Source organism: Pimephales promelas, chromosome 17 (genome assembly GCF_988280905.1).
Source record: "Pimephales promelas chromosome 17, fPimPro1.hap1.1, whole genome shotgun sequence".
Lineage (NCBI taxonomy): Eukaryota > Metazoa > Chordata > Actinopteri > Cypriniformes > Leuciscidae > Pimephales > Pimephales promelas.
The window spans coordinates 33473092-33490918 of NC_142785.1; the positions used below are offsets into that span (position 1 = coordinate 33473092).

At 35.1% G+C, this 17827-nt stretch overlaps 2 protein-coding genes and 1 long non-coding RNA gene across 5 annotated transcripts in view; 1 reads left to right on the forward strand and 2 right to left on the reverse strand.

Annotated features, from left to right (window-relative positions):
• pald1a (phosphatase domain containing paladin 1a) overlaps positions 1-8952 on the reverse strand; it is a 67919-nt gene extending 58967 nt beyond the window's left edge. Inside the window, exon 1 of one of the 3 annotated variants that reach the window (XM_039650770.2) lies at positions 8750-8952. In XM_039650770.2, the coding sequence (XP_039506704.2) occupies positions 8750-8937 (188 nt within the window). In that variant the 5' untranslated portion in view covers positions 8938-8952. Of the gene's footprint in view, positions 1-284; positions 377-8176; positions 8312-8749 lie in introns of those variants that run through there. The other 2 variants (XM_089122430.1, XM_089122429.1) reach the window with 2 other exon arrangements.
• A 1005-nt stretch (positions 8953-9957) lies between these two features.
• Positions 9958-16180, forward strand: ndr2 (nodal-related 2). The gene is made up of 3 exons (XM_039651590.2): positions 9958-10816; positions 13239-13972; positions 16028-16180. The coding sequence occupies exons 1-3, from the start codon at positions 10579-10581 to the stop codon at positions 16178-16180; spliced, it is 1125 nt and encodes a 374-aa protein (XP_039507524.1). The 5' UTR covers positions 9958-10578.
• Positions 13818-16595, reverse strand: LOC148971555 (uncharacterized). The gene is made up of 3 exons (XR_016147151.1): positions 16458-16595; positions 15978-16365; positions 13818-13952 (listed from the first exon to the last, which is right to left on the reverse strand). It is a non-coding gene; the product is annotated as an uncharacterized LOC148971555 (long non-coding RNA).
• Positions 16596-17827: the final 1232 nt, after the last annotated feature.

Consider the following 17827-nt stretch of genomic DNA (forward strand, 5'->3'; position numbering starts at 1 on the left):
ATAACGCAAGAACACGTTTTAAACCATCTTGTTCTCATTTGCACTTCACCCAAGTACAAAAGCCATCACTTTCATAGTCTGTACACAAATGGACATGGAACGAAAGTTCACGATCAAACGAGCTGATGAGAAATCTGAGCCGAAGAATATATAATCAACAAATAAATCTCCTCGTGATGATGCCTACTGTGTGCAATCCCTAAAATGACAAATAAAGCCAGCAGCAACATAAAACACATTCAAACCGACACACACACACACACAAACACACGGTCCAGCCGTACCTGAGAACACACACGTCGCAGCACCATCAAATCCAGAGACGTCTAGAGATCCCACACACAGGTATCCGACTAACTGAGGCGTGCCATGAGTTTCTCTAGAGCGGTGTGCATACATGCGTGTGTGTGTGTGTGTGTGTGTGTGTGTTTAGGGCAGTCAGCCTCTGATTAGTACTTTAAAGTAAGAGCGAGACTTCAGTCTGAGCGACAGCGAGCGACAGACAAACACAATCTCAGGAAGAGCGGCGGGGTAAATCCGCGTGTGTGAAGGAAATGTGGGTGGGTCTAACCCATCACACACACACTACCACATGAATTAAAAGCTCTCCACAATGTGACCGTGTGACTGCCGCCCCTACAAACACACACACACACACACACACACACTCAGCACAAACCAAACAACACGACGAGCTAACAGCATGTGTGTTTACATCGTGTAATTCACCGCAGCTCTCGTAAGTTAGCACACCACACTAATTACTTCATTCGTAAGCAATTAAGACGCCCTGTCTCTGAATGTCAACACACACACACACAGCTGAGTAAACATGGTAAATTTCAGCACAGGTCTGAGGTTAGATACTGTAGTACACACACACACACTGACTTCTACTGTATAAGCTAATACTTCAATATTAAAATAAAATAAATTAAATTACTTGAATAAATATAAAACCTATTAAAAATATATAATATACATATTTTTAATATATTATTTATTTTTCTATTTTGTTATATATATATATATAAATAAATAAATAAATAAATAAATAAACAAAATAAAAAAATATATATTAAAATATATAAATATTTAATAAAATATATAAATATATAAATAAAAACATTATATTTATATATATATATATATATACACAGTATTGTATACTTTACTATTAAAATATAAAACACAAAACTATTACAAATTTAAATAAATTTTATATTTATTTACATTGATAATGTATATGTCTATATTATAACCCAACCCTTATGATAACACTTAAAAACAATTATTTATTTTAGGAATTATTTTCGCTTTGAAACTAAACTTGTTCCATACAGAAATATTGCTTGCAAAATTTCGAATTATTATTTTGGCTCATTTATTAATACTTTCAATATATCAATAGTGGTACTGAGTACTTCAGCAACATCTATTCTTGAATTCAGAATTAAAGTGATCTGACTCCAGTTCCTCGAGGCATGGGGTTATACATGGGGTTATTTAGAAAAAATGTCAAGACGTGTGTCTGACACAGCAAAGGGCAAATCTGACACACACACACACACACACACACACAGAGAGAGAGAGAGAGAGAGAGAAACAAAATGGGGCAACAGGGTGAGGCAGGAAATTGCAGTACTATCTCAATCTTAGCTAAATTTACACTGTTCTCAAAGCATATGCACACACTCTCACTGGAGGACTTCTGCTTATCCGAGTCCAACACACATTCTCCATTCAATCCCTGAAAAGTTCCTTAAAGAAACCTCAAAAATGACGTCGTTTCAAACACGCATGACTTTTGTTCTTCTAAATCTAAAAACACAAGTCATACATTAGTGACCAGAAGCTTGTCAGGCTCCAAATAAGACAAAAAGCTGTCAGTTATAATGCTTTCTAAGACAAGTACAGCATCATTTCTGCAGGATTTGGGCCGTTTAGAAGAACAAACCCGACCACACCTGTTTCTTCCTCTAACGGCTTTGATGAACCTGCCAACGCAATACATGACGAGATGCACGCGAGAGCAATGATCATCTCTCTTTCTTATGAGGCATTCTGGTGCTAATCGTGGTAAATACTCGTGCATGAAGGAATATTAGTTCTGTTACTGCAGCTACGCTTGCGGATTTAATTAGAGAAATGAGGCAAAGCAGACGAAGACCTCGATCGAGTGACGGTGACGACAAGTGATGTTCTCAAGCAGTGAACAACATTTCAGCTTCCTGTGAAACTTCCTCACCGGCTGTGAAACGTTAATCTGCCCTTTTCCTGCTCTCTGCCTAATGCTTTTTGTGTTTTAAACATCCTTTTCCGACTGGACTTGACACCTGCACTAGCGTGTGTTTCCGTCAGGAAGAACATTTCCCTGTCTGGATTTGCCCTCAAAGATCATCAATGAAACAGAAAACACACATGAGAGACCCTGACGGTCCTGAAAACAAAGCAAATTATCCTTCTGCACAGTTTACAGCCCAGTCTGACATTATGAATTATTATAAATTGTCAAGTATTGTAAATGTATGATGGTGCAGTGGATAAGACGCATGCCTTTGGTGTGAGAGACCCGGGTTCGAATCCACTGTGAGACACCAATGTGTCCCTGAGCAAGACACTTAACCCCTAGTTGGTCCAGAGGCATGCGACCTCTGACATATATAGCAATTGTAAGTCCCTTTGGAAAAAAAGCATTAATGAATAAATGTAAATGTAGATGGGTCCTTAATTCTGTTTTTATTGTATTGCAGTATTGTATTGCAGCACGTTTTCAGAAACCCATTAAACTAAAAGTAGCAATAACAGCAGCAGCAATGACTAAAAGTAACAATAACAGCAGCAGCAATAACTAAAAGTAACAATAACAGCAGCAGCAATAACTAAAAGTAGCAATAACAGCAGCGGCAATGACTAAAAGTAACAATAACAGCAGCGGCAATGACTAAAAGTAACAATAACAGCAGCGGCAATGACTAAAAGTAGCAATAACAGCAGCGGCAATGACTAAAAGTAGCAATAACAGCAGCAGCAATAACTAAAAGTAGCAATAACAGCAGCGGCAATGACTAAAAGTAACAATAACAGCAGCGGCAATGACTAAAAGTAGCAATAACAGCAGCGGCAATGACTAAAAGCAGCAATAACAGCAGCGGCAATGACTAAAAGCAACAATAACAGCAGCGGCAATGACTAAAAGTAACAATAACAGCAGCAGCAATGACTAAAAGTAGCAATAACAGCAGCGGCAATAACTAAAAGTAGCAATAACAGCAGCGGCAATGACTAAAAGCAACAATAACAGCAGCGGCAATGACTAAAAGTAACAATAACAGCAGCGGCAATGACTAAAAGTAGCAATAACAGCAGCGGCAATAACTAAAAGTAGCAATAACAGCAGCGGCAATGACTAAAAGCAACAATAACAGCAGCGGCAATGACTAAAAGTAACAATAACAGCAGCAGCAATAACTAAAAGTAACAATAACAGCAGCGGCAATAACTAAAAGAAGCAATAACAGCAGCAGCAATGACTAAAAGCAGCAATGACAGCAGCAGCAATAACTAAAAGTAGCAATAACAGCAGCAGCAATAACTAAAAGTAGCAATAACAGCAGCGGCAATGACTAAAAGTAACAATGAGAGCAGCAGCAATGACTAAAAGCAGCAATAACAGCAGCAGCAATAACTAAAAGTAGCAATAACAGCAGCGGCAATGACTAAAAGCAGCAATAACAGCAGCAGCAATGACTAAAAGCAGCAATGACAGCAGCAGCAATAACTAAAAGTAGCAATAACAGCAGCAGCAATAACTAAAAGTAGCAATAACAGCAGCGGCAATGACTAAAAGTAACAATGACAGCAGCAGCAATGACTAAAAGCAGCAATAACAGCAGCAGCAATAACTAAAAGTAGCAATAACAGCAGCGGCAATGACTAAAAGTAACAATAACAGCAGCGGCAATGACTAAAAGCAGCAATAACAGCAGCAGCAATGACTAAAAGTAGCCATAAGAGCAGCGGCAATGACTAAAAGTAGCAATAACAGCAGCAGCAATAACTAAAAGTAGCAATAACAGCAGCGGCAATAACTAAAAGTAACGATAACAGCAGCGGCAATGACTAAAAGTAGCCATAAGAGCAGCGGCAATGACTAAAAGTAGCAATAACAGCAGCAGCAATAACTAAAAGTAACAATGACAGCAGCGGCAATGACTAAAAGTAACAATAACAGCAGCGGCAATGACTAAAAGTAACAATGACAGCAGCGGCAATGACTAAAAGTAACAATGACAGCAGCGGCAATGACTAAAAGCAGCAATAACAGCAGCAGCAATAACTAAAAGTAGCCATAAGAGCAGCAGCAATAACTAAAAGTAGCAATAACAGCAGCAGCAATAACTAAAAGTAGCAATAACAGCAGCGGCAATGACTAAAAGTAGCAATAACAGCAGCAGCAATAACTAAAAGTAGCAATAACAGCAGCGGCAATGACTAAAAGTAACAATAACAGCAGCGGCAATGACTAAAAGTAACAATGACAGCAGCGGCAATGACTAAAAGCAGCAATAACAGCAGCAGCAATAACTAAAAGTAGCCATAAGAGCAGCAGCAATAACTAAAAGTAGCAATAACAGCAGCGGCAATGACTAAAAGTAACAATAACAGCAGCGGCAATAACTAAAAGTAGCAATAACAGCAGCAGCAATAACTAAAAGTAGCAATAACAGCAGCCGCAATGACTAAAAGCAGCAATAACAGCAGCAGCAATGACTAAAAGTAGCAATAACAGCAGCGGCAATGACTAAAAGTAGCAATAACAGCAGCGGCAATGACTAAAAGTATCAATAACAACAGCGGCAATGACTAAAGTAACAATAACAGCAGCAGCAATAACTAAAAGTAACAATAACAGCAGCGGCAATGACTAAAAGTAACAATAACAGCAACGGCAATGACTAAAAGTAGCAATAACAGCAGCAGCAATAACTAAAAGTAACAATAACAGCAGCAGCAATAACTAAAAGTAACAATAACAGCAGCGGCAATGACTAAAAGTAACAATAACAGCAGCGGCAATGACTAAAAGTAACAATAACAGCAGCAGCAATAACTAAAAGTAACAATAACAGCAGCAGCAATAACTAAAAGTAACAATAACAGCAGCAGCAATGACTAAAAGTAGCAATAACAGCAGCAGCAATAACTAAAAGTAACAATAACAGCAGCGGCAATGACTAAAAGTAACAATAACAGCAGCAGCAATAACTAAAAGTAACAATAACAGCAGCAGCAATAACTAAAAGTAACAATAACAGCAGCAGCAATGACTAAAAGTAGCAATAACAGCAGCAGCAATGACTAAAAGTAACAATAACAGCAGCGGCAATGACTAAAAGTAACAATAACAGCAGCAGCAATAACTAAAAGTAACAATAACAGCAGCAGCAATAACTAAAAGTAACAATAACAGCAGCAGCAATGACTAAAAGTAGCAATAACAGCAGCAGCAATAACTAAAAGTAACAATAACAGCAGCGGCAATGACTAAAAGTAGCAATAACAGCAGCAGCAATGACTAAAAGTAACAATAACAGCAGCAGCAATAACTAAAAGTAACAATAACAGCAGCAGCAATAACTAAAAGTAACAATAACAGCAGCAGCAATGACTAAAAGTAACAATAACAGCAGCAGCAATGACTAAAAGTAGCAATAACAGCAGCAGCAATGACTAAAAGTAACAATAACAGCAGCAGCAATAACTAAAAGTAACAATAACAGCAGCAGCAATGACTAAAAGTAGCAATAACAGCAGCAGCAATAACTAAAAGCAGCAATAACAGCAGCAGCAATGACTAAAAGTAACAATAACAGCAGCAGCAATAACTAAAAGTAACAATAACAGCAGCAGCAATAACTAAAAGTAACAATAACAGCAGCAGCAATGACTAAAAGTAGCAATAACAGCAGCAGCAATGACTAAAAGTAACAATAACAGCAGCAGCAATAACTAAAAGTAACAATAACAGCAGCAGCAATGACTAAAAGTAGCAATAACAGCAGCAGCAATAACTAAAAGTAACAATAACAGCAGCAGCAATAACTAAAAGTAACAATAACAGCAGCGGCAATGACTAAAAGTAACAATAACAGCAGCGGCAATGACTAAAAGTAACAATAACAGCAGCAGCAATAACTAAAAGTAACAATAACAGCAGCAGCAATAACTAAAAGTAACAATAACAGCAGCAGCAATAACTAAAAGTAACAATAACAGCAGCGGCAATGACTAAAAGTAACAATAACAGCAGCAGCAATAACTATTTTTGAATCCTGCCTTCAAAAACTGACCGTCTGAGTATTTAACCATTACTGGACTGACATCAGACAGACAAAAGCTGGACGTGACATCTAGTGGTGGAGATCCTCTTTACACATCATGACAGATGAAGACAAAACACAGAAATAGAAACTCTTCAGTTACGTTATACATCATTGCATTAGATGTTAGAAGTTCTAGAATTTAGATGTTTCTACACTCTAAAAAATGCTGGGTTGTTTTAACCCAACTTTGGGTCAAATATGGACTAACCCAGCCGTTGGGTTAAATTTTTACATTACATTTTTAACCCAACATTTCGGGTTTGTCCATATTTGACCCAAAATTGGGTTAAAACAACCCAGCATTTTTTAGAGTGTATATCAGTGCTCAAATGCTGCAGGATCCTTTTGCCAAATATTTAGCTTTTAAAGATGCATCCCAAAAATTACTTTGTGCTAATGATGACAATGCATACAAAATCCAAAAATAATCCCTCCACTGATTTATTATATGTCAAGTCAAGTCAAGTCACATTTATTTATATAGCGCTTTTCACATACAGATTGTATTAAAGCAGCTTCACAGTGATAACATGAAAGTAGTACAACACAGATCAACAACATTGCTAAACACTAAATAACCCCAACTGAGCAATATATAACCCCAATATATATGATGAGAGAGACTTTGCGAAGGTTTCTAAGAGTGGTTTTACACGACACGGCTCTTACTTACAATCCATGCCTATATGCAGTTTCTAGGATGAAATTATTCCAATGAATTCTATTTCCACTTAATATTTCTCAGGTTGGGATTTCTTGAAAGTCAATTTCTGTACAGACACCAAACAAAAATATTTTAAACATAGCACATGTCGAATCCAGTAGTGGGGCATGTTGTCACAATTGGAACCTGCTGTTTTTTCACACTGATTTAAGAAGAATTTGTTGACAGAACAGCATATACTGTATAAAAAATATTTAAAATAAAGAAAGTATGAGGATTGTGACACTACAAGCTAAAATAGAAAGGGTATCCCAAAGTGGATTTAGATAGCAATTACATTTTCTAATCAACAACGGATTTTGTTTGCAAAAAAAATAAAAAAAATTGTTGCTGTATTTGTGCAATAGATTTCTGGCTTAAAACCAACTTGACCCAATCTCAGAGTCAGACTAATAACAAAGTTGTATGAAATACCTATAAGAAGCATATTTACCCTTAATTACACTTTAAATGCATCTATACTGATGTGATAGCCTATATTAAAAATGTATTTCATGTTTCCAACAAGGTGGCAGTGTGCTTAATTTCAATTGGCCTAATTTCTATAATGACCCGTGCCTATATCCTATTCTTCAAGCATTATACCTGACTTTATCTCAATCCCTAACGCAAACTCCTCTAATCTAGCATTGACAGGTTCAAACAAATGGATTATTCATTGAGTTGTGATGACGATCAGCTCAAATAACCCAACAGCATCGAAACGAACTTCATCACCATTAATCTTCATAAACTTGACTCTCGATCCACACATTAGCATTTCAATCCGCTAATATCAAATAGCTTTTATGTGGATTGATAAGATTTAAACAGGTTTCATCCATTTTCAATAATGAGAAAAAGATTAGTTCTTATTTAATGAGTTTCTAATTTGAGCTGAAGCCTGACAAGAAAAATGAGAAACGTAAAGTCAATGAAGACTATTTAAGGCACACTATTTTCCTAACAATTAAAGAAATGCTTCATTTTTGTGTTCGTTGGAAATATGTTCTCCACAAATTGTTCCCTCAGTTATGAATTTATCGACTTTCCTCAAGCTCCCGCTTCAAAAGCTTTATAAACTTACCTCAGGGTGTGAAAGACTTCATAAGTTATTCAAATATCAAGATAATGGCCGTGAATGAGAGTTTAATCGTTAGTTTAATCGAGGTCTGTTCTTTCCTACTACAAAGTAACTCAATGCGACACATACACAAACGATTCTCTTTTGATAATAGAAGAGCGGTCTAATTCTAACGAATCGTTCTTTTGAGTCGGCTCATTTAAAAGATTCGGGCGAGTCCATCACAGAGCACGTAAAGAAGCGAAAGATTCGTTGGAACGAATCGACTCACTGAATCAAACGCCAAGATATATCATTTGTTATCTAGGCTATCTTCTCTGCGTGCGCCTTCTAAACTCATTTACAAATCCCAAAACACTCGTTGTAGTGTGTTATAATCTAGAGTGAATCATTCGTGCAGCCTAAACAGTAACATCCCACTACATTTACGCTCTGAAGAGATCCGGACTGTTACACACTGGTTTTAATAACTCGAGCTTTTCCCAACTACAACAATGTAGCTTCATGAAGCATGTAGAACATCCATGCGTGGCTCGATCAGATATAGTAAAGCACTGCAGAAAGTTGAACACTCACCATCGCCGTGAAACAGCCTCCGCCTCGCAAACACAACCGCTGGTCTGAGCAAACACACACTTCAGCGAATCTCTCTGTGCACGGCTGGAGTCACACACTCGCTCGGGAAGGAAGGGAAGAAAGAAAAAATAAAGAAAGACAGAAAGAAAGAAGGCTCTCGCGGGGTGTAAGACGGGCTCTTTGAGCATGCGTGTGTTCACGTGTGTGTGTGTGTGTGTGTCTGTCTGTGTTTGGTGCCAGGCGCTGCAGGATCCTAAAATCAGTGCAACCAGAAACAGAAAACGTGTATTGTGTATGTTAGTCTGTCTAGCCATTCATTTCATCTATGAAAATTATATATATATATATATATATATATATATATATATATATATATATATATATATATATATATATATATAGGCTATATATGCTAGGTCTATGTATAACATTCGGTTAATTGCTAACATTAAAGTTTGAATACATAGGAAACATGATGTGTGTGTGTGTGTATATATATATATATATATATATATAATCGATTAATCGTGATTAATTGCATCTAACATAAAAGTTTGTGTGTAGATGTGTTTATATATTCAAACTTTTATGTTAGATGTGATTAATCAAAATGAATCGATTATTATAGGCTATATACATATACAGTATATTTTTTCATTTATTTATATATATATATTAGTCCTATAAAATCAATTAATCACATAACATAAAAGTTTTTAAATATAGGCTATATCTGTGTGTGTGTGTGTGTGTGTGTGTGTGTGTCTGTCTGTGTACGCAGACATAGGCCTATATACTCACCAATGAGTATAATATATACAATAATATATTGTAATATATAATATATACAATAATATAATATAATATATACAATAATATATACAATGACATATAATGACATATTATGTACATATATATACATAATATATAATATATACAATAATATAATATATACAATAATATATACAATGACATGAAAAAATTCAAACTTTTATGTTAGCAATTATATTACTACATATATTGTAATTAAAAACGTAATTTTAATTACTGCCTTATATTTTTACATTTTTGCCAAATTCTAGGCCTGCTGTAAAAACACTATTAACTTTTATGTACACTCTGAAAAATGCTGGGTTGTTTTTAACCCAATTTTGGGTCAAATATGGACAAACTCAAACATTGGGTTAAAAATGTTACCCAATGGCTGGGTTTGTCCATATATTTTACCCCAAATTGTGTTAAAACAACCCAGCATTTTTTTGTGTAGTTATAGCCTAATAAAAACTACTGATCACATAAGGCATATGCAAAATTGCAACAACAACAAAAATATATATATAATGTTATATATATCAACTTGAAATTCATTAAAACAAAATATTCCACTAATCCCCATCAAATGTAAGCAAGTTAAACCGTAAGGTCAGTGGTGGTGACGATGATCTGATTCTGAACCAAGGGAAAATTAAACATGCAAATAACATTTCTATTGAGTCTATATAGCTAAATGTTATGTTTTGTGCATTTGATAAGAGTAGAGAAAGACACATGTAGGCTATCTGACGCCTTGGCTTGAGTTGTGCAGTGAAAGTGCCATTACAGTCTTCAAAGGGCAAAACAACTTTGGTGACGTCACCGGGCGCAAGGTGTTTTAATTGTTCATTGTAAAATATGCGCCGCATTACCACATGAATAGATGATGAGCTGTCATGGCATGTCAATTTCCTTTAATGTCCTCTGATACTTGTTAAATATGCAGAGGGCCATGGGGAGGGGGGTATATAAGCTCTCCTGGACCCCTCGACCTGTCATTCTGACTCCAGTCCATCATGATTGCGCACGGAGCTTTGCGCCTGGCCTGCTACCAACTTCTGCTGATCGGAGTATTTGGAAAACATGGCGCAAGGAATATGTCACTTCACTCATCCAGAGCGGACCGAAGCCATCGGTATCATTTACCCACATATATGATGCACCTCTACAGGCATTTCAGGCTCAACCAGACGCGGCCCGTGGAGAGCATGGAGCACGAGCACGCGGACACCATCAAGAGCATCCTATCCAAGAGTAAGATTTCATTCACTTATGCTTCGATTTTGCTATGCGTTTATTGTTGCGTTTAAAAACGGGAGATTGCGCACCGAGGTGCAAACTCGGGCTCTTTTGTTGGGGGGTCTCGGTGGCTCCTGGCTGTCAAATCTCGGTGCCAGACACCTTCAATCCACATCTCACTTGCTGCTGGTGAATAAGTCCAGGACTAATGCTCTGCGCAAAGCTGATGTGGATTAGACCCTCGCCAGACATCCTTACACAAATCAGTTGTTAAACCCAAATCAACATCACCCTCCTCGGCTCTTTTTCACACGTCGTGTCTGATTAGATTAGGAGCTCCGGGTTCCGAGGTGCACGAGTTCTGGAGGTGTTAAACGATGGGTTTCGGTGTTTGTTCTGAGGGGATTACACTCGCACTGCCTGGCCTCTCCGTTAAGATAAACTTAATATCAGATCGATACTGGGCGCTTTTTAATCAGATTGCTGATGATGTGATACGGAATAATAATAATTCAACAAATGAGACTGATGCGCAATGGGTTGTTTTAACCCAACTTTGGGTCAAATATTGAAATTAAAATTGGAATGAAAAAATTGAACCCAGTGGCTGGGTTTGTCCATTTCTGACCCAAAGTTGGGTTAAAACAACCCAGCATTTTTTTTTTTTTTGAGTTTTTATTTTTGTTTTTTTATTGGAAATAATAACATTACAAATGTCAGATGACAGCATGAATACCAATAATTTGATTGTGGTTTCTAATATTTAGCTATTGCTAATCTTATTTAAGCCTATATTTTAAAATGCTGGGTTGTTTTAACCCAACTTTGGGTCAAATATGGACATTGGGTTATTTTAAATTACATTTTTAACCCATTGTTTGAGTTTGTCCATATTTGACCCAAAATTGGGTTAAAACAACCCAGCATTTTTTTTAGAGTGAGGGAGAAAATAAAAGTCTTATAACAATAAAAAGCTTGTCGATATTCAAACTTCTTCCTCAATGTTTATTGCTCATTTAATAATGAATTTGACAACATTTATGGAAGCATTGCACTTGAATATAATTGTCTTGGTTTGTCAACAACAACAGTAATATGTAACATTTTAAACGATTTAAATAAATGTATGATATTATTATTGTTTAAAATATATTATATTGTTATTGTAGCATTATTATTTTAAATTGTCTAGAATAAACAGAATGCAACAAGAAAAATATAATAGATATTGTAAATTATCATTATATTTTATTTGTATTTAAAATAAATAATTTAGATTAATCATTATATTGCAACAAGAAAAATACAATACATATTTTCTTCTTGCAGTCTAATGATTATTTAAAATAAAATATTTAGAATAAACATTAGACTGAAACAAGAAAAATATAATACAGATTCTACTCTAAACGGTGCTGGTTTGTTTTAACCCAAATTTGGGTCAAACATGGGCTAACCCAAATGTTGTGTTAAAAATGTAATTTAAACCCAGCTTCAACTTTCACTTTCAACTGTACATTTTTTAACTACATTTTAACCCACCATTTGTACTTTGACCCAAATTTGGGTTGAAACAACCCAGCATTTTTTAGAGTGTAAATAAAAATAATTGATATTATAATTGCCAAATATATTAAAGATCAATGCTTCCAGAAATGTGTGCAAATTCAAAGCTGGACCCAATATTAAAGAAGTCATCTAATGATTATTTGAACTAGACTGATGTTGAATGGCAGAGCTATTAAACAGCCAGGAACACTTATTAGATAAACCAAAGCAATTAGCAATTTTAATGTAAATGTACAGCAGGCCTAATACACTCGACTGGACAAGAGCCTCACACACACGAGGATCAAAGTGTGTGTGTTCAGCTGGCACAAATCACCTCATTACCTTTAGGTTTGTGTGCACTACAGAGAGCCATTCATCCCTGGAGAAAAATCAACATCAAAAGAGCCTGTGATTAAACTGTGTGAATCTCACAATGACCACAAAACCAGTGTCGTTTATGGAAACTGAGATCAATGCATCATCTGAACGCAGAATCAATAAGCCTAGGATAGGACGTTATTTGGCCGATTTGAAGATCTGGAATCTCAGGATGCAAAAAAATCTTAATATTGAGAAAGTTTCAGAGTGCATCCACTCACAAAAATACATTTTTGATATATTTACGGTTGTAAATTTACAAAATAACTTCACGGAACATGATCTTGATCTTACTTGATTTTTTTAATTGTAATGTGGACTCTGAAAGGATGTGTATTGTGAAAAGCGCTATACAAATAAACGTCAATTGAATAAACATCAACAATATTGCTATTGCCACAAATTAACCCGTTTTGTGATCCTGGCTCACATAAGCAAAGGGATAAAAGTTAATACAAACAGAAAATTAGTAAATAATGTTTTTTGCATGTGATTTGTCTTTTCCCAGGTGTGACCAATCAAGACAGGCACTACATCACACACTTCGACCTTTCCCCTGTGCTTTCCGAGCGGCAGATCCAGTCCGCGGAGCTGCGGATCCGAATTCCCAGAGAAACGCATCAGACGAACGTCACAGTGGAGATCCGACACCAGCACGACGTGCCGTGCAACCAGCGCCAGTTCTGTCTGGAAGACCAGTCCCTGGGCCAGCTCTCAGGATCCTCTCTGATGGGCGTTTCCAACAACTGGAGGGTCTATAACGTCACACACCTGCTTCTAGACTGGAAGCTTTCCGGGAAACGGCGCGTGAAGGCGAAAAGAGCCGTGAGGGTTCTTCAAAACGGGCCTAAGCATCTCGACGGCATCCGTCACAGGGCAATGCTGCTGATATTCTCACAGACCAGCTCTGAACTGGGGGAACCGGATAAAGCCAGTCTCCTCCACACGGCTGAGAAGTCCAAGTTCTTGTTCAACAGCGAAGGAAAGGAGATCCGGAGAGAGAAGCTCCACAAGAGCAGGAGGGGTCGCCGAGGTCAGCCCATGAGGAACCCGGAGCTGGTCAAGAGTTCGGCGGACAGGAGCTCCATGTGCAGGAGAGTCGACATGCATGTGGACTTCAACCAGATCGGATGGGGATCGTGGATCGTGTTCCCTAAGAAGTACAACGCCTTCCGGTGCGAGGGAAGCTGCCCGAACCCTCTGGGAGAAGAGCTGCATCCCACTAACCACGCGTACATGCAGGTGAGGGCGTTACACGACTATTTGCATGATTTGTAATCACAACATTTTTTTCTTTTGTCAAATCAACTTAAATAATTTATGTAGTTCAGATAACATAATATTTTGAGTTTCGGATGATTAAATCATTAAATCAATAAGGCAGCCAGGTTATTTATTTTTTTAAGTTAAAACAACAAATTTTTTTTACAGTAACTGGGGATTATCCATAACGTACATCTTCATTACTTGAAATATAATGAAATAAAATTAAATGTTGAAAAGTGTTTGTTGGCCAGGAATATTTTCTCATTTTTCAATTAAATAATAAACTTTAAATATAAAAAAAAAAAACTATAAAAAATATTATTTCTCTTATTTAAAAAATCTTATTTCTCATTTTTAAAAACCTGAAATAAAAATGACATCAAAAATCGAAATTGAATAAAACAAAATATTAAAAAAACAACGTATTTCTCAATTTAAGTAAAAAAAAAAACTGAAATAAAAAAGTACATTAAAAAATTCACTTAAAATGCTAAAATAAATGTTAACCAAAAAAGTATTTTGTTTCAGCAACATTTCATTTAGTTCAACATATTTTGAGTTTCGGATGTTCAAATCAATAAGGCAGCCTTATTTTTTTTTTTAAGTTAAACCAACAATATTTTTTTACAGTAACTCGGGGATTATCCTCAGCTGAAACCATAGGCCTAACATACATCTCCATTACTTGAAATATAATGAAATAAAATTAAATGTTGAAAAGTGTTTGTTGGCCAGGAATATTTTCTCATTTTTCAATTAAATAATAAACTTTAAATATTAAAAAAAAAAAACTATAAAAAATATTATTTCTCTTATTTAAAAAATCTTAATTCTCATTTTTAAAAACCTGAAATAAAAATGACATCAAAAATCGAAATTGAATAAAACAAAATATTAAAAAAACAACGTATTTCTCAATTTAAGTAAAAAAAAAACTGAAATAAAAAAGTACATTAAAAAATTCACTTAAAATGCTAAAATAAATGTTAACCAAAAAAGTATTTTGTTTCAGCAACATTTCATTTAGTTCAACATATTTTGAGTTTCGGATGTTCAAATCAATAAGGCAGCCTTATTTTTTTTTTTAAGTTAAACCAACAATATTTTTTTACAGTAACTCGGGGATTATCCTCAGCTGAAACCATAGGCCTAACATACATCTCCATTACTTGAAATATAATGAAATAAAATTAAATGTTGAAAAGTGTTTGTTGCCAAGGCTAATTTTCTCATTTTTCAAGTAAATAATAAACTTTAAATATTAAAAAAAAACTTCTTTCTCATATTTATTTCAGTATTAATAATCTGAAGTAAAAATTACATCAAAAATCGAAATTGAATAAACTATCAATGCTTAAGATTAAATAAAATATTAAACATCTTAATCATACATTTTTTTTCGTTATTTCATTTCAGTACTAAAAAAACTGAAATAAAAAAGTACATACAAATGTCACTTAAAATAGTAAAATAAATGTATTTTATTTCAGTAATATTTCATTTAGTTTAAAATAAAAATGACATCAAAAATCTAAATTGAATAAACTTTCAATGCTTGAGATTAAATAAAATATTTAAAAAAAAATAGTATTTCTCAATTTCGTAAAATAATAAAATAAATGTTAACCAAAAAAGTATTCTGTTTCAGCAACATTTCATTAAAAAAATTACATAAAACATTTTTTCATTACTTGAAATTTTCAAATGTTGACTAAAGTAAAATCTAAAAATAAACAAACTAAAACTGAAATATATTTCTTATTTCTCATTTTTATTTAGCTAAAAATGAAATAAAAATTACATTAAAAACATTTTTCGCAAATGTAAAAAAAAATATTATATAAAAATATTAAAAACGTATTTTATTTATCTAGATGCCAAGGCAACATTTCTCATTGTCATTTGGTTAAACTTGAAGTATTAAAATTAAAAAATGACTTTAAGTGAATTTAAAATAAAAATGTAAAGTATGAAAATAAACCTTGTTGAATGATGGTGCAGTAACGCTGGTGTCCATGCGCTTCTCCTCAGAGTTTGCTGAAGTATTATCATCCCAGCAGAGCTCCGGCTGCGTGCTGCGCGCCCACCAAGATGAGTCCGCTCAGCATGCTCTACTACGAGAACGGGGAACTCATCCTGAGACACCACGAGGACATGCTGGTGGAGGAGTGTGGATGCCTGTGACCCACCCACGTCTTCATCAGATCTTCATCAGAGAGACCATCTTCTTCAAGAGAGACGATCCTCATCAGATCCTCATCAGATCTTCATCTTCATCAGATCCTCATCTTCATCAGATCTTCAGGCTGGAGTCGAGCTGAAGATCCAGAGCAACATTATCCACAACATGTTAGGACGTGAAGTAGAGCCTGTGAGAGCCGAGCAACATTTTCCATTAACATTAACAATATTATATATAACATCTTAGGACTTTAAAAAGAGAAGGAAACACAACTCTTACCTGTTGAGGTAAATCAGGGATCCCAATTCCCCTCAAAAAAAGTAAAAAAGAAGAATTGAAGGAAACAAATCTCTCCTTCTGGAAATTCCTGCAAATGATGATCAATAGTGAAAACTGTAAAATGGATTATTAAGATCTCAAGCACTGTCTATGTATTTACAATTGCACCATGTGGTGTAGAATCTATGTAAATATTTATTGTAAATAATGCATAAATAAAGCCTTGATATTTATGTAAATATAATATATGAATCTTTGGATAAAAATTGGAGATCAACCAATGCTATTTTTGCTAAAAGAAATAAAAGTATTTGCCTGAAGGCTTTTAAACTCTGTTCTTTTCTGAATCATTTTTATAAATAAGTCTATCTATCTATCTATCTATCTATCTATCTATCTATCTATCTATCTATCTATCTATCTATCTATCTATCTATCTATCTATCTATCTATCTATCTATCTATCTATCTATCTATCTATCTATCTATCTATCTATCTATCTATCTATCTATCTATCTATCTATCTATCTATCCATCCATCCATCCATCCATCCATCTATCCATCTATCACATATACACACACACACACACACACACACACACATATATATATATATATCAAAACAAATAAAGCCTTGACATTTATGTAAATAAATGTTATTTTTTTACAAATTAATTGTACCTTTATTATTCAGCTGAAATCTTTTATCTATCTCCTAAAATATAATATAAGAAGACTGAAAGCAACTTCTTTCTGTGAGTTTTTCTGGTTTTATTGTGTCAAAATGTTTTTTTAAATAATTCACTACAAAATCCTTGTAACATCTTTACTTCTAAAGGCCTCAATGTCAAGCGTGTGTCTCTAACAGAGAGCTGGAGAGAAGTGATGTGACTTCATATTCAACATCCAGAAAGAACGACTCAACAAACTCGTCCTGATTTCTAACTCAGACTATGGGGGTTTTGTTTTCGGGGTCACAGGGGTCACGGGGGTCACGGGTTCAACACAATCACCAGCCATTGTTCCCAGTAAAGGTCCTGATCCGGCAGGGACGTTCCAGAATGGGATCAGATTCAGGGGGAAACGGTACGTACAGTGTGTTTTAAGCTCTCAACTAACAGCTGGTTTAACTAAATTAGTTATTGCTAATATTTATGGGCTAAATATGGGACAGATATGCCAATTTACAAACCTATTTAACTTCTATTAATGTAGAAATGTGATCAGCTTTAACATGAGTTTGGTTCCAAAAATTTGCATTTATATAGGATGATAACAAGCATTGATTTGTATTTTTATGAGTGAAGAATGTATCCTATAAAACAAACATATAAACTTATAATGATTAAAAAAATGTTAATTTTCAGG